The 24277-nt window shown below is 43.7% G+C and overlaps 1 protein-coding gene across 5 annotated transcripts in view; it reads left to right on the top strand.

Annotated features, from left to right (window-relative positions):
• The window catches only part of RAI14 (retinoic acid induced 14), a 161535-nt gene that overhangs the window by 8223 nt on the left and 129035 nt on the right, over positions 1-24277 (top strand). For 4 of the 5 annotated variants that reach the window (XM_018065592.1, XM_018065591.1, XM_018065588.1 and 1 more), the window contains exon 2: positions 20046-20128. In XM_018065592.1, coding sequence (XP_017921081.1) covers positions 20093-20128 — 36 coding nt within the window. In that variant the 5' untranslated portion in view covers positions 20046-20092. Of the gene's footprint in view, positions 1-16135; positions 16186-20045; positions 20129-24277 lie in introns of all 5 variants that reach the window. The other variant, XM_018065589.1, reaches the window with a different exon arrangement.

Genomic DNA, 24277 nt, shown 5'->3' with positions numbered 1-24277 from the left:
CAGGGAGGCCTGGCGTGCTGCGATTCATGGGGTCGCAAGGAGTCGGACACGACTGAGCGACTGAACACATTTTCATTCCATTGGAGTACAAGGCTCTAGTTGTTGGAGTGGAGTGGTGGTGGGGACTCAATCGACAGTAGGTGTTGAGGTCTAGGAAAGAGAAATGAGCCCTCTGAACGTGGCATAGTCAATAAGGGGCGAAGCTAGAGGTAAGCCTCAGTTCTGGCTACTCTTGGCACAGGGCTTCTAGATGTTGTCCTTTTCTTTTTCTCTCTGGTATAGACAGTGACCTTGGGAGTCCCACAGGTAGCTGAGGACAAGTGTTATGAATGAAGACTGGTATAAACTCTGACTTGCTGCAGTGGAGTCTGGTTGGGAGTCCGAGGTGAGGAAGATGGCTTTGAGCGGCAACAGGAAGGTTGGAAAAGGAACTGGAACCCAGGCCCTTGGGATCCTGCTAGGCAAGAACCACATAAACAAACCCATTTGTCAAGCTTTGTCAGTGAGTTAACAAGATCTGTGCTGAGCCTCTTAGTTTGATGAGAAGGCTCACATAACTTGACCATCTCCTCCTACGAGAGTTGACCTGTTTGTGATTGATGGCTTTTCAAAAATGAAAGGGAGTGCTGACTTTGGGTGGATGGTTTTGACCCATAGACATTTCACTGGTGGGAGAAGCAGCCTGTACACAGTGGCTCCTCCCAGCTGCCCCAGAGGACGTGGGAACCTCTGAGCTGCAAGGCTAATGGACTTGTGAGTTGCTTTTTCTTTCTTCCTTAGCAAAGGCAGCCAGAAGCAAAACACAGTTGACCCTTGAACCATGTAGGGGTTTAGGGGGATACCTTCTACCCCACTACCACCAAGCTGAAAAATCTGTGTATCACTTTGACTCCCCTAGAACTTAACTTCTAATAGCCTACTGTTGACAGGAAGCCTTACTGGTAATACAAATTGTCGATTAGCACATATTTTGTGTGTTACAGATATTATTTATTGTTGTTGTTCAGTCGCTCAGTCGTATCTAACTTTGCGACCCCATGGACTGTAGCACGCCAGGCTTCCCTGTCCTTCACCATCTACCAGAGCTTGCTCAGATTCATATCCATTGAGTCAATGATGCCATCCACTATCTCGTCTCTGTCAGCCCCTTTTCCTCCCGCCTTCATTCTTTCCCGGCATTGGGGTCTTTTCCAATGAATGGGATCTTTGCATCAGGTAGCTGGAGTATCAGAGCTTCAGCATCAGTCCTTTCAATGAATATTCAGGATTGATTTCCTTTAGGATTAACTGGTTCGATCTCCTTGCAGTTCAAGGGACTCTCAAGGGTCTTTTCCAACACCACAGTTCAAAAGCATTAATTCTTCAGCACTCAGCTTTCTTTATGGTCCAACTCTCATGTCCATACATGACTATTAGAAAAACCATAGCTTTGACTAAACGGAACTTTGTTGGCAAAGTAATGTCTCTGCTTTTTAATATGGTGTCTAGGTTTGTTATAGCTTTTCTTCCAAGGAGCAAGCGTCATTTATTTCATGGTTGCAGTCACTATCTGCAGTGATTTTGGAGCCCAAGAAAATAAAGTCTGTCCCTGTTTCCATTGTTTCCCATCTATTTGCTGTGAAGTGATGGGACCAGATGCCATGATATTAGTTTTTTGAATGTTGAGTTTTAAGCCAACTTTTTCACTTTCCTCTTTCACTTTCATCAAGAGGCTCTTCAGTTCCTCTTCACTTTCTGCCATAAGGGTGGTGTCATCTGCATATCTGAGGTTATTGATATTTCTCCTGGCCATCTTGGTTCCAGGTTGTGCTTCATCCAGCTGGGAGTTTTGCATGATGTACTCTGCCTATAAGTTAAATAAGCAGGGTGACAGTATACAGCCTTGATGTACTCTTTTCCAAATTTTGAACCATCCATTATTCCTTGTCCGGTTCTAACTGTTGCTTCTTGACCTGCATACAGATTTCTCAGGAGGCATAAGATAGCCTGGTATTCCCATCTCTTGAAGAATTTTCCACAGTTTGTTGTGATCCACACAGTCAAAGGCTATAGCATGGTCAATGAAGCAGAAGTAGATGGTTTTCTGGAATTCTCTTGCTTTTTCTGTGATTCAGTGGATGTTGGCAATTAGATCTCTGGTTTCTCTGCCTTTTCTAAAACCAACTTGAACATCTGTTAGTTCTCAGTTCACGTACTGTTGAAGCCTGGCTTGGAGAATTTTGAGCATTACTTTGCTAGCATGTGAAATGAGTGCAGTTGTATATTGTAGCCTTACAATAAAGTAAGCTAGAGAAGAAATGTTAAGGAAATAGTGTAAGGAAGAGAAAATACACTTCTAGTACTGTATATGTATTGATACCCTACAATACAATACAATGTATTGATACTCTAAGTTAACGTTGTCTGTTTACGTGATTAATTGTTAGTATCCACATCAGTATAGTCTTATAATACAAAACACTGTCGATGTTATATGTATTATTAACACTGGATATCAAAAGTGAAAAGTTGTGAAAAAATCCATATTTATAGGAATAAACAGTGGTGTGATTGCTTTAAGGTGGCTTAGAATAATTGGTACAATTGCTTCATGGTAGTGTAGCCTAGACACTAATGAATGAATCTTTATAAAATTTTATGGTATACAGTATTACAGTTATATTCATAATACAGTATTGAAAACTTACATTTTTAAACAAAGCTGCTTAGCATGTTGGTAGGCTGATAGGCAGTTTCTCCTATTATGAGAGAGGCATACTGTAATTTTTTTTAAAAGCAAAGTAAGAAAACAGTAAGAAACCTAATGCATTATTAGTTTTATATTAAATATCACCCACCTTTTGCCTATTTAAGGATAGATTGGTATCTGCACATTTTATGCATTCATGATATACCTTAAAATTTTTTTTTTCTATTTCTAGGCTACATGGTTTGTCGGTGAGGTTTTTCAAATTGTCCCAAATCGCCAAAAAGCTTTCCAATCTATTTATTGGAAAAAAATTGCGTGTAAGTGGACTTGCATAGTTCAAACCTGTGTTGTACAAGGGCCATAAACATATGTGGGGCTCTGAGGTCCCACGTTGAACCATGTCAGAAAGGCCTCACCCATAGCCAGGTGGGGAGAAGCCTACCATTCTGTCTCCAAGTGAATCTTATTTTGGGCTCAATTCACATTCATCATGGATGCAATTTACTTCGACAGATATGCTCAGGACCTTCTTGAATCGTCATTTTAAAAAATCCTTAATTTTCTTTGGGGCTATATCATTTTTCTCTTTTGAGAAAAAAGTTTCACATTTCTTTCCTTTGAGCTTTATTATTTACTTAAAAAAATATTTGTTTGGCTATGCTGGGTCTTTCAGCCTGCAGAATCTTTGTTGCAGCATGTGCGATCTAGTTCCCCGATCAGGGATTGAACCTGGGTCCCCTGTATTGGGAGTGCGGAGTCTGACCATTGGATCCAGCAGTGGTCAGTCAATCGTGTCTGACTCTTTGCAACCCCATGGATTGTAGTCTGCCAGGCTCCTCTGTTCATGGGATTCTCCAGGCAAGAATACTGGAGTGGGTTGCCATTTCCTTCTCCAGGGGATCTTCCCGACCCAGGGATCTAACCCGGGTCTCCTGTGTTGCAGGCGGCTTTACAATCTCAGCCACCAAGGAGGCCCCTGGACCACTAGGGAAGTCCCTTTGAGCTTTTTTTGAAATCCAAAGAAACTAGAAAATATAAGCATAGACACTAACCAGTATCTGTATACCAACCAGGATTTCCTAAGAGTTCTTTTTTTAAAGGAAAAACTCCTTTCTTCCACTAACCTTGTGTATATATCCAGTCAGCAACACCTTGATAATTAGATTCTTTCTGTGCTATCCAACTTTAGGTTGTGCTTGGAGTGCTGTTTGGTGACTTCTTCTATTGCTTCTCCTCTAGAGTCTTTAAAAGCTGGAAAGAGATGATCCCCTGTCCCAGCCTGTCTCCCAGCAGATCTGTGGATGGCTATGTTACTACTTGTGCCTTGTCTGGCAACAAGCTTGCTTTCTTCTTCTGCTTTAAAACAACCCCTGATTATTTTGAGTGCATACCCCTTGGAACAAAGCGCATTTGATTTTCATTACATTGCAGATGGGTGTTTTTGTCCACTGTGGCAGAAGAAACAAAGAGTAGCTCACCCTATCCTGGTGATATCTGAGGTGGCAGCCTACTGGCTGCGGGTGCTTCTGTGTGTGGCTTCCAGAACAAATACTGCCTGCACCCCCTGCCCCATTACTGTCTCACTGGTGATTGTTTTAGGACACACTTTTATTACGATATCAGTGCTTGTAATGGTTGTAAAACATTGCAGTATTTCCCTTTTTTTTATTTTTTATTTTTTTTTATAGCTTGGAAAGAGGTATACAAGACACAGGTATACTGTATACAGGTATCCAGTATACAGGACATTAGAATAATTTCCTAAGGAACAGAAATGTCCTAGTAGTGGGGAAGGATTTAAATATCTAGCCGTTCTGCTTTTTCATATTGTTGCCAAAGCATGGAAACCTCCACCCTAGTCTAGTTTGCCAGCTCAGCTGAGTATAAAAATAGCCGCTTCACTTGTCTGTAATTATCTTTACATTTTATGTTATTGACTGGGTATCTTTAGCCAAGCTGTATGGAAAAGGATTTTTTTTTCTGGACTGGTGAGCTCATTGCATTTATTCACTATGTATATGCTTCACATGTTAAAAGGACAAAGACATAAAATGCCACCTTCCCCTGGAATGTTGTGAGGGCAAACAGCCAGAAGGGAATGCCTTTTTTCATATTGGTCTGTTCAGACGTCCTAGGGGGAGCTCTGTATATGCCAGTGGCTGATCTGAGGACTGTTCCATCTTTAAAGGCAACAAAATTTTTAAGTTGTAAAAAGGTTGGTCTGTTGGTCAGACTTTTTTTAAAAATTACTAGTGCTGTTTAATATGCAGCTCAGAAACGAAATTTAAGTGTCAACCCAGCCTTCTATTTTTAAATTGTGCCACTTTGGCCAAATAAACTTTCTTGGTGGCAATTTCCTAATCTTGAAACTGAGAATAAAAGCAATAGCATCTAATTTTGAAGTGGTGTGAGCATTAAATAAAACTCATTTAAATCAGATAGTAAAAAAAAATTGTTTTTTTGCAAAGTAGTCATGTAAATGATAGCTATTGTGAATATTACTAAGGTTATCATGTTCTGTATCCTACCTTTGAAGAACTGTTGATTGATTGGCCAATATGATTGTACCTGCCATTATAAGCTATAGCACTAAAAAGGGGTTGCCCTCATCTGTCACTGAAACACATTTGCCAGGTATCTTCAGTGTAGTTTGGGACTATGTTTTCCTGTGTTATCATTCCTCCATTTAGTCCTTCTTTATATCCTTACATAATGTGGACAGTATAAAGTCATATTTCCTATAGTTGTGATCAAGCCTATTCCCAGTTGTGTTAACAAATTCCGTTGTGTCTCACCAGACAACTTTTGTTTCAGTCACCATCTAGGCACAGAGGAGTAATCTTGTGGTTAAAATGAAGATAGTAGTGTCTAGAATGAAGTGATGGGGAGATTAAATTCCCTTTTGAATCCTTTGGAAAATTGTCCGCCTGTTGATAGAGAAAAACAGACATGTTTTCTGAACCATATATAACAGAGTAATCATTTGCATAGAAGTCCATCAGCCTGGAAATGAAATTAAAAAAATTTTTTTACATTGGAGGATAATTGCTTTACAATGTTGTATTAGTTTCTGTTGTACAGCAACATAAGTATACATATATCCCCTCCCTCTTGAGCCTCCATCCCACCCCTCTATGATGTCACAGAGCTCTGAGCTGAGCTTTGAAATGAAATTGTTGGTTAATCATCCCTTCTTCTGCATGTGGCAGAGTGAATCTTTTAAACTAACTTTCATCCATTACCAACTTGTGGGATTTACTAGATCTAAGCTTTATGATTTGATAGTAAGTGAATGTTAAACATGATAACCTATACTTTTTTCCCCTTAATTTTGTGCCTGCCTTGTAATAATAATAAGATGCTGTAACTGCCAGTTGTGCCAGTCTTTGAGGGGAAAATGTGAATCATTACTGTCTAATAGAATATAAGTAAACCATAAATACATGCCATCACAAGTCATTTCAAAGTTTCTAGTAGACAAGAGAAGGAAAATGAAGCAACTGAGATTGTAATCATCTTATTTTTATCGAGTATATCCAAAATTCTGTCAACATGTATTCAGTCAAGCTATTAATGATATAGTTGACCTTTTTGTCATAGTAAATCTTTGAAATCCATTGCGTATTTTCCACCTACATATGTCAGTGTATTTTCCACTTACGCGTGTCAGTTTGTGTTAGCCATGTTTCAAATGCTTAGCGGCCACGTGTGGCTAATGACTGCAGTATGGGACAGCACTGGTCGAAGTAGTATGTCTTTTTGTAGGTCCTGTAACTCCGGTCCAACCTGACACTTAGAATGCCCTCAGTAGATGCAGGTTTGATTAAGCTTCCCTGTGTCTTTACCTAGTTATCTGGAATTTTGCCCTTCATTTTCAGTGCTTCCTTAGAGAAGTATGATAGCTCACTAGCTTCATCATAATCTGATTACACATGAAATAGTGGATGTCTGTGTTCTTGGTTTACAAATCTATGTGTCTCTGCTTTCTTGCATGTGTGTTAATCAGCATGGACTTTTTTTTCCCTTCGTTGTAGGCAGGGCTTGGCCCAGAGTTGGTAGGCAGTGCCTATGGGTAAACAAGACAGTATGGATTTCTTAGTTTTCCTCTTAAGTTTCGAGTTCTTGAGTAGCCGCGATGTTTTTACTCTTTAGAGCCTCATGGGATCAGGTGCCAGGTATGTGAGTTTGTGTGTGGGGCCCAGGGTAGAGGGGAGTGCGTTTTAAATCTTTGTTGCATGTGACAGACGTATTCCCCATCCTTTATGTTAATGCTGTTTTATTCTATCTCTCAGTACAGAAAATGGTTGAAAATGGAAAGAAGGTCCAGGGTCTCAGGGTCAGTCAACAGAGTCTGTGTTCACTGTGCAGATGGTCCTAGGCCCCCACGACAGAGCACGGGCATGGAGGGGCCTGGGGCTTCTAGTGGAAAGGATCTAGAAGGCTTTCCCATTTGTGCTGCCAGGACAGTAGTGTGGCAAATCCAGGCCAGCCTAACCCCTAGGGGGTGATGCTTGGTGACTGAGCCATGGAGTCGGGCTTCTCTTCCAGCTGTCTTGTTTAGACTCAATTAGGCTGAGTGAAAGCATGCTTCTTTATCATATCTTCAGCGATATTCAAGGATGAACTGCTCTGAGAATTATCCTTGGTGCTTGAGGTCTCCTGATCCAGCTGAACCCCACCGTTCCACCCCGTCCTCCAGGCAGCTTCCCCACTGTCTGCCCCCATCTCCTTGCCCCACCCGCCCAGAAGTCTCTGTCTTCCTCCTGAGCCACATCACAGGGTCCTTCAGGACCCAGCTGTTACAATGGTTTTTCATTTCGTGAGGGTTTTTTAACAGTCCATTTCTATTCATTTCCAGTTACTCGTGATTGTTTTCCTTGTTGGCAGGTTCCTGTAGGAGAGCGAAAGAGCCGGTCATATTTTCAGAGTGGAAATAACCCAGAAGATGGGGCTTGCTGGCCATGTCTTCTGTGGTGAAGAAAGAATGGAATGCTTGGAGGTGGGGATGGGTGAGGGTATGCTGGCAGATCAGGGAGCAGCCAATAGCCAAACAAATGGATGATAAATAGGCCCTCCCTAATCTATGGGTACAGAGGGGACCTTGTAGGTCACCCCACTCTATTCAACCACTTAGACTCTGAGAGTGTGTGTTTTGGTTCTGTAGGTTCTTACAGTGAATTTAGCTACAGGCTTCCAAATGAGCTGAACAGACAGACATACAGACTACAGCAGTGCTGCCCAGGTTCCAGGCTCCTCTTTTACTGTGGTGTCTAAGGTGACAGCCTGAGCGAGATTGACTACGTGAGAAGGCACCAGAGGATTTGTCAATATTCGTTGATTGCAAGTCACAGAAACTCAACTTGAACTAGCTTAGGATAGGAGGGAGGGCTTCCCTGGTGGCCCTGGTGGTAAAGAACCCACCTGTCAATGCAGGAGACGCAAGAGACATGGGTTTGATCCCTGGGTCAGGAAGATCCCCTGGAGGAGGGCATGGCAACCCACTCCAGTATTCTTGCCTAGAGAATCCCATGGACAGAGGAGCTTGGCAGGCTACAGTCCATGGAGTTGCAAAGAGTCAGACACGACTGAAGTGACTTTGCACGCACGTAGATTGGGGTGAGGAATCGAGGGGCAGCTTGGCTCATGGGATTCCAAATTCTGTGCTAAAAGGGTGTCGGGGCCTCTCTGGTTCCCTCCCTCAAACCAGGTCTCTGTTCTGGCTTAGGAGTGTCTTGGACAGCTGCCAGGCTCACATTTTCCTAGTTCTCCACCAGAGAGGAAGGCTTTAATCTTCCCTTTTTCCTCCCTGTTCTACTTCCTTCCTTCTTCTTGTATTCACTCCTTCCCTGTCCCTTTCCTCTTCCCCAACCCAGAATCCCAGGGAGGGTCTCTGGTAGCCTTCCTAAGGACGCCTTTCCATCTCTTGGGAACAGCTAAGGTCAGGCTATAACCGGGTTGGAGTCGGGTAGCGGGGGGGAGGGGGGAAGGGAATAGGAGGACAGCTTTCTAGAAAGAAATGCTGTTATCAGAAGAAGGTTGGGCACTGAGAGTCATGGGGCAGACAGCGTGCCGCAAGGTAACGTGTTAGGTTAGAGAAAGTGCAGAGACGTGCCTTCAGGTGACCAGGGCTGGAGATGAGAATAAACGATTTGAGTACGTGGTGTTCGAATGACATCCCAACATGGTAGCTGGGACAGCCAGAAATGATTTGTGTGCTCTCCGTCTGCTGTTCCCCTCCTGCTTCTAGGGCATCAGAATTCACAGTATCCATGTTGTTAACTTACTTATCCCTTATCCTCAAAAAGTATTTGAGGCACTGGATGACTGATTCTTTAGAACCATTGTGACCATCGTAGATGACACTTCCTGCATCCAAGATTGTGGAGTCTGAGTTACCCCATTTTAAAGCCAAGTGAAAGAACCGATGATGTCACAGTAAGCCAACATTTGGCCATTAAATCTTTCTAGAGTAAAACCAAGGGAATCTGGTATAACCATCCAGGGAGCTACCCTCTCGCACTCTAAAGCTGTTTTTCACTACCTAGCAACTTAGCATTTCACTTTTTGTATTTCATCTTGTTAAAAACAGCTTCATCGAGGTATGATTTATATTCCACAAAATTTACCATTTTTAGTATACAGTACTGCTCAATTTTTAATAAATTTACAGAGCTGTGGAATCATCACCACAATTGAGTTTTAAAACATCTCTCTCACCATCCCAAAAGAGCCCTCATGCTCATTTGCAATTCCTCCTTATCATCCCCAGCCCTAGGCGACTGCTAATCTACTTCCTGTCTATAAATTTGCCGGTTCCAGACATGTCCTACAGATGAAATCTTACACTGTGTGGTCTCTGTGTCTGACCTTCACTTGGTGCAGTGGTTTCACGCTGCATGTATCAACCCTTGGTTCCTCTTTGGTCCAGGAGAGTCCGCCTTCCCCTGTATGGAAATGCCATGTTTTGTTTACCTTACTTGGTGGGTGTTTCAGTTTCCACTTTTTCACGATTATGAATACTGCTGCCCTAAACATTCATGTGCACCTCTCTGTGGACATGTGTTTTCATTTCTTTTGGCAAGACACATTGTGTAATTGCCAGGTTGAATGGTAAATGTGTATTTAACCTAAGCTGCCAAACTACTTGTCACAGTGACTTTGTGCTTTCCACATTTTATATATTCACCTGTAACATTTGAGGAGTGGCCCTGTCTTTTTAAACTTAAATGCTTCTTAAGGATTTTAAGGTGGGGAAAGCCAAGAAATGGACTTGAGATGGAGATGGTAAGGCGCTTAGCACATACCCCTTGCTGTTTGGGTTTGATTGCTAGATGTGTGCAGGGCAGCTTTTTTGCTTGAGAGATGAACACAGTATTATGTCTTGATAGAGCTGTTGACACCAACATCAAAGATTTGGAAATACACCCTGGAAACAGGGCATTTTAGAGATCAGCTTAAAAATAACCTCAAAAGGAGGGATAATCCCGTGGTGTTTCTTAGTCCTGGAGTGGTTTTTGTATTCCAGAGGTAGTTTGTTTTGATCAAGCCCATGCTTTTTAACTTGGATGGATTTAGGGCATGAGGTAACCTTGGGGCTTTTCTTTGGTAGGTTTATTGGAGCATGTGAGCGGAAGATTTGACAGCCCAGATAGTAATGTTACCAGAGCCCGACCAGTTTTATTTATATCAGTGCTGGTGGCTCTCACTGATTCATGGACCAAGATCAGTCCTCATTGATGGCAGGTTTTATTTTTAAAGAAGAATGATGTATTTGTTTCTCAAAAGAAATGTCATCCCCTGATAAAGGCAAGTTGTGAATATAGGGAGGGAGATTAATGTTCTTAAGAGTTTCCCTTCATGATCATTATGGTAGGTTATCTGGATGGCGTTTATGGTTTTAAGAGTGTGGTCATTTCTGGGGGGAGGGAGTGAGATATTACAGGATTCATCGCCAGAATGAAACTCCTGCCTGTGTCTTTTTTTTTCCCTCTTACCTTTCCCTCTTCTTTATCATCTGGGCAATCTTTTATCTCACCTGCACCTTAGTGAATATATGAAAGCACTCAGCCCATAATTAATGCTTAGTAAAGTTTGCATGTTTGTTGAGTCATTCATTCATTTATTTATACATATCTGGTCTGTGGAATAAATAAGACACCTAAAATCTGATCACAAAGCAGCTTTGTTTTGTGTCCCACTGACTCTTTAAAATTTATTCAGAGAGGTTAGTCTATCTCATGCCTCTGGGTGAAATCTATCACTTTTCTGATTAGATTAAAAAATTCTACAGTCAATTTCAGTTGCTAAATACTCTTAATTTAGACCTTGGAATGCCTGATTTAAAATAAAAATTTCAAATTCGATTTAAAAGAAAATATCTTTCTTTTCCTCTCTTTCTCCATTTTCTCCTGTTACTCTACTCCCTTTATCTGACTGTCATGGTTTGTGTCCCCTCCAGGGTTGCAAAGCAAACTGGAGACAGGAGAGGGGAGATGAGAGGTGAGAAGAATGAGAAAGTTCTTACTTGGTGGTACGCAGGAAGACAGTGCTCTGCTCTCTAATCCTGACAGATATTTTGAGCTGATTCTTGCTCTTTGAGGAGGTATTTTAGGCTGGACCATGTGCTCCTAAAATTCATATGTTAAAGTCCTGACCCCTGGTACTTCGGACGTGACTGTTTGTGGAGGTAGGGCCTTTAAAGATACGATTAAGATAAATGAGACTATATGGGTGTGACTGGTGTCCTTATAAAAAGACATTAGGACAAAGACATACAAAGAGGAAGGGCTCGTGAACACAAAGGGAGAAGGAAGCCATCTACAACCAGGGAGAGAGGCCTTAGTTCAGTTCAGTCACTCAGTCGTGTCTGACTCTTTGCAACTCCATGGACTGCAGCATGCCAGACTTCCCTGTCTATCACTAACTCCTGGAGCTTACTCAAACTCACGTCCATTGAATTGGTGATGCCATCCAACCATCTCATCCTCTGTCGTCCTCTTCTCCTCCTGCCTTCAGTCTTTCCAGCATCAGGGTCTTTTCCAATGAGCCAGCGCTTCGCATCAGGTGGACAAAGTATTGGAGTTTCAGCTTCAGCATCAGTCCATCCAGTGAATATTCAGGACTGATTTCCTTTAGGATGGACTGGTTTGATCTCCTTGCAGTCCAAGAGGCCTCAGAATAAATCAGAATTGGCTTTGCTGTTACCGCCGTCTTGGACTTCTAGCGCCCAAAACGGTGAGGATACAGATTTCTGTTGCATAAGCCACCAGATGTGACACTTGGTTACACAGTCCTAGCAAACCAGCAGAGGAGGCCTTGGAAGGTCTCTTCCTGGTTCCACTCCTGGAACGTCACTAGGGACCCCTCTGATTCCTGTGTTGCAGGTTCTGCTTTGTTGCGTTTCTGTCTGGGACTTGGCCTCTCTCTGCCCTCTTCACCTTGTAATCCACTTTGTTAGACAGAATCCAAGACAGCTTACTACTCTTCCATGAATTGCCTATGTCTGGTTTGCAGGAGACAGACATCTGTGCACAGATAAACTTCAGCATCAGGCTGATCACAGCCCAGCAGCTACCATGCCTTCATTCCCACCCTTAGAACTTAGGCCAGTTTCTCTCCAAACTTGTAGATTTTCCAGGCGAGGCTCAGACCCCTGTCCAGTCTCTCTAAGTGGTCCTGTGGGCCTTTCTCATTGAGTAGGCCTGGTGGGAATCATTGCATCATTCCTTCCCAAGAAAGCTGCTGCTGCCACTAAGTCGCTTCAGTCGTGTCCGACTCTGTGCAACCCCATAGACTGCAGCCCACCAGGCTCCCCCATCCCTGGGATTCTCCAGGCAAGAATACTGGAGTGGAGAAAGAACCTCCCCCAGTCTCCATGTGCTCTAACCCATTTAAACCCTGGATGTGAGTGAGGGTCCAAGAGTCCTGTTACCAGTTTTTAGCTAAATCCTTTGAAATTGTGCATCTTGGACTGGCCGCAATGAAATGTTGTATCTTTGTGCTTCCAATTTGATACCCAGTGCTTGTTCAGGTGGCACTGAGTGGTAAAGAACCTGCCTGCCAATGTAGGGGATACCCTGGGGTTCGATCCCTGGGTCAGGAAGATCCCCTGGAGGAGGGCATGGCAACCCACTCCAGTATTCTTGCCTGGGAAATCCCATGGACACAGGAGCCTGGCAGGCTACAGTCCGTAGGGTCACAGAGACTTGGGACAGGACTGAAGCGACTTAGCGTGAACTCTTGTTCACCCATCCTTTCTCTCAGCCTCAGTGAACTTCCGCTGAGTGTGGACCATGGAGGAAGTCCTGCTGAGGTCAGAGATGAACATTTGGGCGTTGCTCACTTCAGTTTAGTCACTCAGTCATGTCCGACTCTTTGTGACCCCAGGGACTGCAGCTCGCCAGGCTTCCCTGTCGTTCACCGTCTCCTGGAGGTTGTCCAAACTCATGTCCACAGAGTCGGTGATGCCATCCAACCATCTCATCCTCTGTTGTCCCTGTCTCCTCCTGCCTTCAACCTTTCCCTGTGTCAGGGTCTTTTCCAATGAGTCAGTTCTTCGCATCAGGTGGGCACAGTATTAGAGCTTCACCTTTAGCATCAGGTGCAGCTAGGATGTCGGAGAAGGCAATGGCACCCCACTCCAGTACTCTTGCCTGGAAAATCCCATGGGCGGAGGAGCCTGGTAGGCTGCAGTCTAGGGGGTCACTAAGAGTTGGACACGACTGAGCGACTTCACTTTCACTTTCCTGCACTGGAGAAGGAAATGGCAACCCACTCCAGTGTTCTTGCCTGGAGAATCCCAGGCACGAGGGAGCCTGGTGGGCTGCCATCTACGGGGTCGCACAGAGTCAGACACGACTGAAGCGACTTAGCAGCAGCAGCTAGGATGTACTTTTTCCTCGTTGAGAAGTTCCCTACCTGGAAGTGGTAGAATCTCATGCAAAAATAATAGATCAGGCACGCAGATCTGGAGGAGCCTTTGGCCTGCTTTGCATCAGGCTGATAAGATCTCTGTCCTAAGCACTTGCCCCCTGGGGTTTTAGCAGCTGGTCCTTGCTTTCTGTTGACTCTTGCATTCCATTATTCAAATGGTCAGCTCCCTAGGCTACGCTCAGCTTGTGATTAGGGAGATGCTGCAGGAGGTCCACGGCTTAGAGAGGAGGGGGGGCAGAGGGAACAAAGAGGAGCAACCTGATAAGATTCATAGGCCAAATGAGATGGTGGTTTGGGGTTTGTTAAAACTTAGTGCTTTCATATGTACATGTGAAAACTGATCATGGCATTTACTTAATCGCATTGCAGCTAACCCAGTCCATTTAGGACCATAAAAAGCCTTGCTGAGGTCAAAGATGAAGTCTACAGTCTACCCAGGCACCTAACCTGTATCTCTGTCCTACACATTCCTTCAGGAAACATTTATTGATTTTTATACCAATGGCTGCTGCTGCTAAGTCACTTCAGTCGTGTCTGACTCTGTGCAACCCCATCAATGGCAGCCCACCAGGCTCCCCCGTCCCTGGGATTCTCCAGGCAAGAACACTGGAGTGGGTTGCCATTTACTTCTCCAATGCATGAAAGTGAAAAGGGAAAGTGAATCGCTCAGTCGTGTCTGACTCTTTGTGACCCCATGGACTGCAGCCTACCAGGCTCCTTCATCCATGGGATTTTCCAGGCAAGAGTACTGGAGTGGGTTGCCATTGCCTTCTCTGATGGCTAGCACCCAGGTAATAAGCAAAATGAAAACTCTACCCTGAAAATCCTTCATTCCAATGTAAATAGCCTGAGATGTACATTTTCAAATTTGCCAGAAAAACTGGTAATAGGGGCTCTTGAACCCCTTGCTTACATCCAGGGTCTAAAAGGGTCAGGGAACGGAGACTGGGGGAGTCTTTCTTCAGAGTGAAGTTTGCATCACTTCCCACCATGCCCGCTCAGCCTCCTGAGAGAAGCTTCAAGGACAGCTGGCAGAGTTTGGCTGGGGGTTTGATCTTCACCTGGGATGGCTGTGCCCTGTCTTGTCAGAAAGGCCCAACGAGGAGCCCTCTTCTCGTCAGCTTGCCCAGATCCTGAGTTTCCTTCTAGAGACACTCAGACCCCTACCTCTGTGGTGAAGACGTCTCTGATTTTTCTTAGCCCTCAGAGATTTCCATCCAGGAGGCAGAGTCTTAAAGCAGCTTCTGCCCCCAGGGGCAGTTTAGATGGCAGGACAGGCTCTCTCGTCAGGGACTTCTTTATCTGGGGAGACCTTTTACAGCATGTATTTGTTTTGCCGCCTTGAGTGTTTATACAGCTTTGGGTTAAAATTCCATTTGCTGGAGAGAGATGATTGTAGAAGCAGGTACTCAGGGAGAAGAGGTGGATGCTGAGCAAGAGAGAAGTGTTTTGATTTGTTCAGTGTCCTCTCCAGTGCTTTGGATTTTAAGTCTCATGTACTTTTCACTTGGAAGAAAAATTCTTGAAGCCTGTCTGGGGGTGCGCATTTAGTGTTCTGATGTTGCTGAAGATTCCGAGGAAGTATCTCACATTCTATGACGGAGGGATTAGTTAGAGCAAGGACATTGTTATTCACTCAGGTCCTCTGGTGCTACGGTGACTCAGAGGGAACTGTTTTAAACCACTGCCCTTGAATCCTAGGGTATGGCATCTTGGATGCTAAATATATCCCTGTGATTCAGGAAAAGGTACATGTGTGTATAGCTGCCATTTGCCTCTCTGAGTTATTGTTTCTTAGTGGCCATGGTAACCAGCTAATTTCTCTCTTAGCTTTTAGTGTAGAATGTTCCCCTCTCATCCACCCACAATATTTTGAAAGATTCCATCAATGTTCAGAAATAATGATCTATAATAGCTACTTATGCAGTGTCAGTAAATTATTTTTAATGAAAGTGTCAATTATAAGGATGATTAGGTGGTATGATAGGTATAGAACAGTGGTTCCCAATCTCATTGAGCATCCAAGTCACCTGGTGAGTTAAAAAAAATTACAAGAGACTTCCTTTGCAGTCCAGTGGTTAAGACTCTGTACTTCCAGTGCAGGAGGAGGTGTGAGTTCAATCCCTGGTCAGGGAGCTAAGATCCTACATGCTGTGGACCATGACCAAAAAACAAACAAAGAAAAAAACCCCGATTCTGAGCCTCACTTCTGATTACAGAATCCAAATACCTTGCTGGGGCTCCAAGGGGGCCCTGACATGCTGACATAATTGTCAGCATTGTCTTATGAAATAACCTTTGGGTCACATGTAGGGGTGGAAGTGGGGGTGAGTGGGAGGAGTGGTTTGGCGATAGAAGAGAGGAACTTTTTTTCCTCTCTTTTCCTCATGATTACATTTCGGTTGGAGATGGCTTGTGGTCGAGAAATAGCTAAAGAGAATTTAGGAGCAAGGAACCTTTTAGCGCTAAGGACATTGCTTAATTAACCTTTGTTCCTTCAAAATTCATTTTCAGCCAATCCAGAGGTTCTCAACCTGAAATTTTCCTAGCTCTACAGATTGAAGGTAATGAAGATTATTAAACTATTAAAAAAACAGTTAAAGAATTAACATCTTTGTTGAGATAAGTCACATCCTATTCAATTTACCCATTTGAATAGTACAGTCGATTGGTTTTTGGTGTGTTCACAGGTTGTACAGCTATCATACATAGCAATAAATGTAGAACATTTTCATCACCCCAAAAGGAAAATTCTCTATCTGTTATATCATTTTTAATGTTCAAAGAAGTTAACTTATTAGTTCACAGTATAGCTGTATAGGCTAACATCAAGGCTTTTTGATTCAGGCTAGAAATTCTATTTGATAAGGGTAGTTCATGTTAAGCTTTGGTTGAGAGTTACATTATTTTTAAAGGGAGAATGGATTAACAAACCCTGCTTGTTGGATCTAGTCTTTCAGATGAGAGGGCAACAGTCTGTGCCTCCCTGCCCTATTCCATCCTTACTGATGGAGTGACATCACGTGGTAGCTGGCAACGAAGCAATGCTTGGTGATTTATTTTGGGTTGAGCATGGAGTAAACTGACCAACATTTCTGCTCAGTGGGTAGACAGGCTTTTTTTCCTGCTTGAAATGAGAGAATTTGATTCAAATACCTTTTCCTGTATATGTGAAACATGCCCTCCTCTTTCTGAACCATCCAGATTAGACTCCCATGCAGCTAATTCAGCTTTATCACAGCTCTTTTGACCTAAGCACCTAGTTACTTTTCCAAGGACTGCTCTTAGTGTGGCTTCACTAAGTTGATAGATGTCACTTTATCCAGTCTGGGCTTTGGAAGTTTGAATCTGGGAATTGGAGCTGAAAGATTCCAGCTGACCCAAGGAAGGCAAGTCATGATTGACTCTTGGGTCCTCTTGGGGAAGAGGGGGCTACTGAGGCAAAGGGAGCCCAGGTGACTTCCCATAAGTCCTGGCTTCCAGGATTAGGTCCTGGAGTAAAGTCCTTTTATCAGTTCCTGGAAAGCAGTGATTTGTTACTAACTTTAATTATCCCCAGCTACAGTTCTTGTTTCTAGTTACTATTTTGTGGGTTTGCAAACCTTTTTACCCTTGACCCCCATCTCTGTCATCCCAGAGTTATACCCTTGGACCACCCAGCTCTCAAACACCCAAAGCTTCCAGGAAAACATTCCTTTTCACAGCTAATACCTCCCCCTGGAAGTTTTTGGAATTAACTTGCTTTATTTATTTAATCCTCTTTAAATGAACCTTTGCATACTTCTCACTGCCATTCTGAGGGGTAAGGGGGAGACAAAGACAAACACAGCAAGCCACTAGCGCCCACACCCATGAAACACGCTCCCCACCTCCGGCCCTACGCACCCCACGACCTCAAACAAAAACCTGACCCAGCTTTGCCTGAGACATTGTGTTCTTGCCTGAAAGAATGCTCTGGGTGGTTCCACCTTGGTGGTTAACACAGTTTGTGGGTTATCCAAGGCTGGGTTTCTCTTTGCTTCTTTTCCTGGTGCATGGATTTGTCCTGTTTTCTTGGTTATTAGCACTTCACCTGGAGGGTGGAAGGAATTGAACTTCAAGGGCAATTTCCATCTTCTAGCTGCATTTGGTGGAGAACCATGAGCCGGTGTCAGGTTGGGAATTTCTGCTTATCATGGTTTTCTACTTGGATTCATCAAAAGATGGTTGCTCTGGCATGATGAAGGGCTGTTTCATAAACCAGCACAGCTTTGATAAGGATATTTCCAGTTCCACATACCTCATTTCTAACTTCTCAAACTTGTATGCCAGAGTCAACCAAGCAGACACCTACGCCCTGCCCTTGAGATTCAATTTCCAGGGAATTTTGCATTCAGCAAACTGTCCCCAGATTCTTCTGATTCAGGTTAAGTTGGGGGGCCACCTTCCAGAAGCACTGTCCTCAGAGTTTACACTTTGCCATTCAGGTATCAGCCCAGCCTTCTCTGTGGTTTTAAGTACATGGCAATTAACAAGGTGTAATTACCGTGTGTGCGGTTTCCAAGGCAACAGACATTCTGTCACTCCTGCTGAGGCTGGGAAGATTGAAAGGGACCACAGGGAGGCCACAGGACTGGTGTGGCCTCCAGATTAATGTCATTGAGGTGTTTTGTGACTGGTCCAAAGGGCCCTGCTTAAGGGCAGCAGCAATAATGAAAGTCAAAAATTAACAAATTCGAAGCCAGGGAGCCACTGGACCACTTCTGGAGGTGGCAACAAAGACCTCAAGAGGAATGGGTCCAGCCATTCAGTAGCCTGCATTTCCTACCCCGCCCCCACTATGCCATCTGTTTCCTCAGATCAGTTTAGTCCAGAATAAAGATGGTGGATGAACATGATGACCTTGAAAGGCTTTTGAAAGGTAATGATCAACCTAGTCAACATCTGACCACCATTCCTTAGTCCTCAAATAGACGGGCCTGTTAATGTTCCCCTGTTCTCACTTTGTCAGCTAAGGCTTTGTCAGTTGAGTGCTTTCCACGTGCTGAGAACTTGCACATAGATTTTTCTGTCATTTTTTACCTAAACATACACTTTCCAGGTTTCAGGATGGAAGAGATCAAGTTCATGCCATGTTTTAGCCCAGGAGTTTACGTTCAGGTTTTAGTTTTAAAGCTGTAGGGCAGTGGAAAAGGCATTCACCCATCAGTCCAACTTTGGTTCTGAATTTTGTCATACAGAGGTGTGGAGAATGCAGACAGGTTTCTTTACTTTGAGGTTCCATCTCTCCCTCTGGAAAATGAGGGGCTCTGACTAGATCCATAGTCTTACCTTTTGAAGGGTGACAATGCCTTTGCAGAATCTGATGAAAATAGGAACTTTCTTCCCAGAAAAAAGTACAGGGACTTCTCTGGTGGTCTGGTCATGAAGACTTCACAATCCCAATGCAGGGGGCCTGGGTTCGATCCCCTAGTCGGGGAACTAGATCCTGCAGGATGCACCTAAGACTCACTACAGCCAAATAAACTTTAAAAAAAAGTACAGATATACTGTCACTCCAAAAATTTACCTTCATTTTCTAAAGGCACCACAGATCCCTCCTAAATGAGGTGGTTTCTTAAGACTTTTCGAGCTTCAGATTGGAATCACTGGGTCCCACGAGGACCTAGGGAGAGTCTTTCACTGTTTTGAGTGGCTTCCTGAGGAATGAGGTATTTGATGAGAGAGGTTTTGTTTTTTTTTTGCATTTTTCCCTCATTGCCCTGTGTATCTATGAGGGGGGAAAAACACACTGAGAAAAATAAATAGGGAATGAATGGCATCTGGAATATGAGCTGCGCTTCAGTATGCTTCACTCCTGTGTCCCTTTCAGACGAGGTTGGAGGCTGTAACTGTACCGTGAAGGGGATGGAGAGGAGGGAGTTAGGCACTGAATTTTGTGCAGTGACAGGCCAGCCTTTACTTAAGCTTGTTCTACTTTGAATGAGGAGTTGCAAGAAAATGAAAAGTTTCAGTTAACTTGAAAATGTTGGATGCTTCAAAGGAGTATCACAAATGGGAAGAACATAACATTCTGTACCACTTCCCAGCCCTTAACCCTGACCACCTTCCTAACTCAAACCCAGACGATTACCCATGGCCCAAAGTCCTAGTCCAGCTGGGAAAGAGGCACTGCATTGTTTGTTTGGAAACCTTAAAGAGTGTGCATGTGTGTGTTGCCCAGTCGTGTCTGACTCTTTGTGACCCCATGGACTGTAGCTCACCAGGCTCCTCTGTCCGTGGGATTCTCCAGGCAAGAATACTGGAGTGAGTTGCCATTCCCTTCTCCAGGGGATCTTCCCAACTGGAGGGATCGAACCTGGGTCCCCTGTATTATAGGCGGATTCTTTACGCTCTGAGCCAGGAAACCTTGATACTTAATTTCTTTTTTTCTCCTCCTGGCTAGGTGCTGAAGGTCTCCTCTAGAGCTGTGGAAGGCTGAATGGACTAAACATGAAGAGCTTGAAAGCCAAGTTCAGGAAGAGTGATGTAAGTACTTGTGACTCACGTCTGGCTGCAGAAACACCCTCCCTTGGACCTTGATGAGATGCTGGGTTAATCAACTACAGAAGTCAGAAGTGCTCTGGGGCCCAGCTCAGCCTGGCTTTTGTGAATGATGTGTTCTTGCTGTTTGTGTATATAGCTTCTAAAAAGGACTTTTTTTTTTTTTTTTACTTCTGATGTCTGTGCCTTGTAGAGAAAGGACCAGTCAAATTAACATCTTAACAAAAAGAGTAAAATACCTCAGCATTTCTAAATCCCCCCAAATCTGACTCAGAATGTCATTTTTAGAGAGTGGTTAAGGAATTATGTGTTAACGTGGTTCATCTTGGGTGTTTAGGAAACTTAAATTCTGTTAAGGCTTTTGTGGTAAAACAGCAATATCTATTTCTGCTTGCACCTTTATTCCCTCTTAATTCCTGGGGTTCTTCCTTATTTGTTATTCATCATACAAGCCTTTGGATTGGAGTAACCAGTGATGCTAAAGCTGAAACTCCAGTACTTTGGCCATCCCATGCAAACAGTTGACTCATTGGAAAAGACTGATGCTGGGAGGGATTGGGGGCGGGAGAAGAAGGGGACGACAGAGGATGAGATGGCTGGATGGCATCACCGACTCAATGGACGTGAGTTTGAGTGAACTCTGGGAGTTGGTGATGGAGGGAGGCCTGGTGTGCTTCAATTTATGGGGTCACAAAGAGTCGGACACGACTGAGTGACTGAACTGAACTGAACCAGTGATGATGCCTGAGTTATGAGACAAAGTCTCCCAGAGGAGAAAATGGAGAAAAAGAACATAGCAGTGGGATTATATGTGAAGCTATTATAACAGAAGGTCAGCTCATAAACTCTGCTGAGGCTCCAGTCTTGTACTAGCTGCTGCAGATACTTGGAGCAGAGTTGTTGAAGGGGAGAAATACATGGAAGGATGTTTGATGGAAGCTCAGCGATGTCACCCTCCTAATGGGCTTGCTTGGCTGTCATTTAACATTGGGTAATTAAAAGTAAACCTGGATTTTATTGCTTTGCTGTGAATTATATGACAGCTTGGCACAACCACATTTTTGCAATGAGTGGAGACCGTGTCTTACGGCTGACATGTCACACACATGCATACACACACGAACACACATACCTCCTCTTGGCTGAAGCTTATCTCCTGAGGCTACATCATGACATGTAACTTACTGCCCTGATAAGCCCCAGACTGGAGGAGGTGCTTGTGGAATGGTTGCAGAATCTTGTTATGCCGAAAGGAAGTTTGAGCTCTAAGGAGAAAGGTTTTTTGGGAAAAAGTGGACTTCGCTTCCTCATTCTTCCAGGTAAGTTACCTAAGACTCAGAGAAAGTGACTTGGCTAAAGTTGTCCAGGTAACCTTTGGCTGGAGTGACAGCCTTGGTGATCTGACTTTCTTGACCTCTTGCCCTGCTCCTCCCCTGAGAAAACTCCCTTCAGTCTTCTCATTTGTTGGCCAAGGGATGCTTCAGCCTCTAGATCTCATTGGACTTTCAGTTAATAAGGAAAAGGCAGTTAAATGGAAAATGTTGCCCAGCCAGGCCGATTCGGGTTTGTAACTTGTGTGACCAGGTTCACAAATACCTTTTCCATTCCACTGGGCAGCTTCCATTTGTACAAGCTGAAATTGTTTTAGCAAAATTTAATCAATCTAGACTTCCATGATATATGAACAGGGCAGGGGGGAAATAATAGGAGCATACACTTTCGATTTATAAACGGGTGGCTGTAGGGAGGGTATTACTGGAATCTAGGTTTTTAAATAAAAACTGAAATATTTCCATGATTTAGGGGAAAAAAAGTCACAGTAATAACACTATTAAAAGCTTCTGGAATTTGGCAGTTGAAAAGCTATGATTTTTGCAGTTAGTGCAAAGGGAAGAAATGTTAGAAGAGCAAGCTTGGGAGAGGAAAGCAAAAGAAATTGGTATTATGGGGCCAGATGGTATCAGATGGCTCCCCAATTTCACCCCAAATTGCTTCCCAAAGCGTCATCCCTCCACTGCAAGATGGAGGGAATAAAAGCAGAAAAGAAAAACGTTTCAAAGCCCAGCTTGTTAATCAGCCGTCGGATAGTGAGAGCTCACCATTATGAAATATTTACTTTATGTCAGGTGCTGTGCCAAGCTCATTATGTGAACTTTGTTTAATCTTGCTGCAACCCTTATGTGGTAAGTATTATTGGCAGGCTCATTTTCCAGATGAAGAAACTGAGACCCAAGGAGCCCCAGTCCCTTGCCTGGGCCTCAGTTCTTCTAGCTCAGCGTTGTCAGTGTTTGTGCCCAAGTAGCCTGATTCCAGACCCCAGGTTTTGCAAAAGAGGAAATGTGGATGCAGGTCTGATTTTATGAAACAGCAATCCAGGCAGTAGGTTGGGAAAGCGACTTCAGACCTAGGTGTATGGCCTTGGGCAAGTCTGTTCCCTTTCCTGAACCCCCAGGCTCCTCACCTGAAAACTGAAGATAGTATTATCTCATGAAGTTGTGAAGGTTAGGTGTTCTAATGTCTGTAAGGCACACATTTTAGGCCTGGCATTCTGGAGGTGCTTGGTATATCTTCCTACCTCTTTCTTAATCACAGACATCCATGCTGGAGTTGAGAGGACTTCAGCTATATGGTTGGCAGACAGGTTCAGACTCAACACAAGCTTTACTTGGGAAGGTTACTACCTCTTGCTCGGGCTTTGTAAGTCATTTTCAGAGCACAAACCTGGGCAGTGAGGGCCTTCTCTCTCTCACAACATGTATTTCTCCCTTTAAGCAGTAGGTTTTAGATGAAAATGATATCAGTGTGATTTTAACACCAAAGAAGCAGCTTGTTCTCTCTTATTCTCTGTGTAACCACTGGGAATTTTTACTTGTGTCTAAAATTTAACATAGTCAAATGGGACAGACTGCAAAGTGATATTTTTGTTGGTGCAAACTTTATTTCATATGTGAAATCTTTTACTGATTGATTCTGAATATTTTTAAAATTGAAAATTATTATTGAAAAAATAAAGATGGAAATTCACTACTGATGACCTTCCTTTGAAAAGTAATTGGAGATGAGATGTAAATTGTCATGTAAAAGCATCTTAAAAGGCAAAAAAAAAAAAAAGTGAAAGTCGCTCAGTTGTATCCAACTCTTTGTGACCCCCCCTATGCAGACCATGGAATTCTCCAGGTCAGAATACTGGAGTGGGTCGCCTTTCCCTTCTCCAGGGGATCTTCCCAACTCAGGGCTCGAACCCAGGTCTCCCATATTGCAGGTGGATTCTGTACCAGCTGAGCCACCAGGGAAGCCCAAGAATACTGGAGTGGGTAGCCTATCCCTTCTCCAGTGGATCTTCCTGACCCAGGAATCAAAGTCAGGTCTCCTGCATTGGAGGCAGATTCTTTACCAACTGAGCTATCAGGAAAGTAAAAAAAAAAAAAAAAAAATTATTATGTAGAAATTGCTAATTGAAAGTAAAGAATGAGTCAATAATATAATTATGGTTTATAAAAAAAAAAGCAAACACAATGAAAAGTAGGCAGAAAAGCCTATGTGGTCTGGAGGGCAAAATAACCTGGTAACTGAGTTGCTATTTCTTGGGAGGGACCGAGAACTGGGAGTGGGTTGGTGACGGGGTTGAGGGGTTGGGGGGGGATTTTGTTTTTCATTGGGTGCTTTAGGCTTTCATTTTTTGGTATATGTGTATGCATCCCCATGTATCACTTGTTACAAGAAAAACAAGTTCTAAACTGTTTACATTCAGTTCAATGAGCCAAACTGTAATCTTCTTTACCCGAAGTGAGTGGTCTCTCTTAGAGAATAACCCTAAACCCACCCATCAAATTTGCCTGCTAGTCTTTGTGGGAGGCTGAAAGAAGGAGAAAGAAAGGGCCCTTTGTGTTTCTGGAGGGTAGGAGGAAGAGGGACAGCAGATCATGTTCGTTCTCTCGTAAAGAGAAGGCAGGTGACCCACGGGCATGATCACATTTCAGCCAACCTGTGTCTGGGAGGTCTTGCAGCCAAATGAGTTTGTGACCATTGAGGGCAAAACCCAGGAGTGAGAAAGGACAAGTGTGGCCCAGAGGAGCCCCCGTGGATGCCTTTAAGGTCATTGTGCTGCACTAGGACCATCAGGCAGACAGAGAT

Source organism: Capra hircus, chromosome 20 (genome assembly GCF_001704415.2).
Source record: "Capra hircus breed San Clemente chromosome 20, ASM170441v1, whole genome shotgun sequence".
Lineage (NCBI taxonomy): Eukaryota > Metazoa > Chordata > Mammalia > Artiodactyla > Bovidae > Capra > Capra hircus.
Note: the sequence above shows the minus strand (reverse complement) of the source record. Positions and strands in the feature narration are given on the sequence as shown.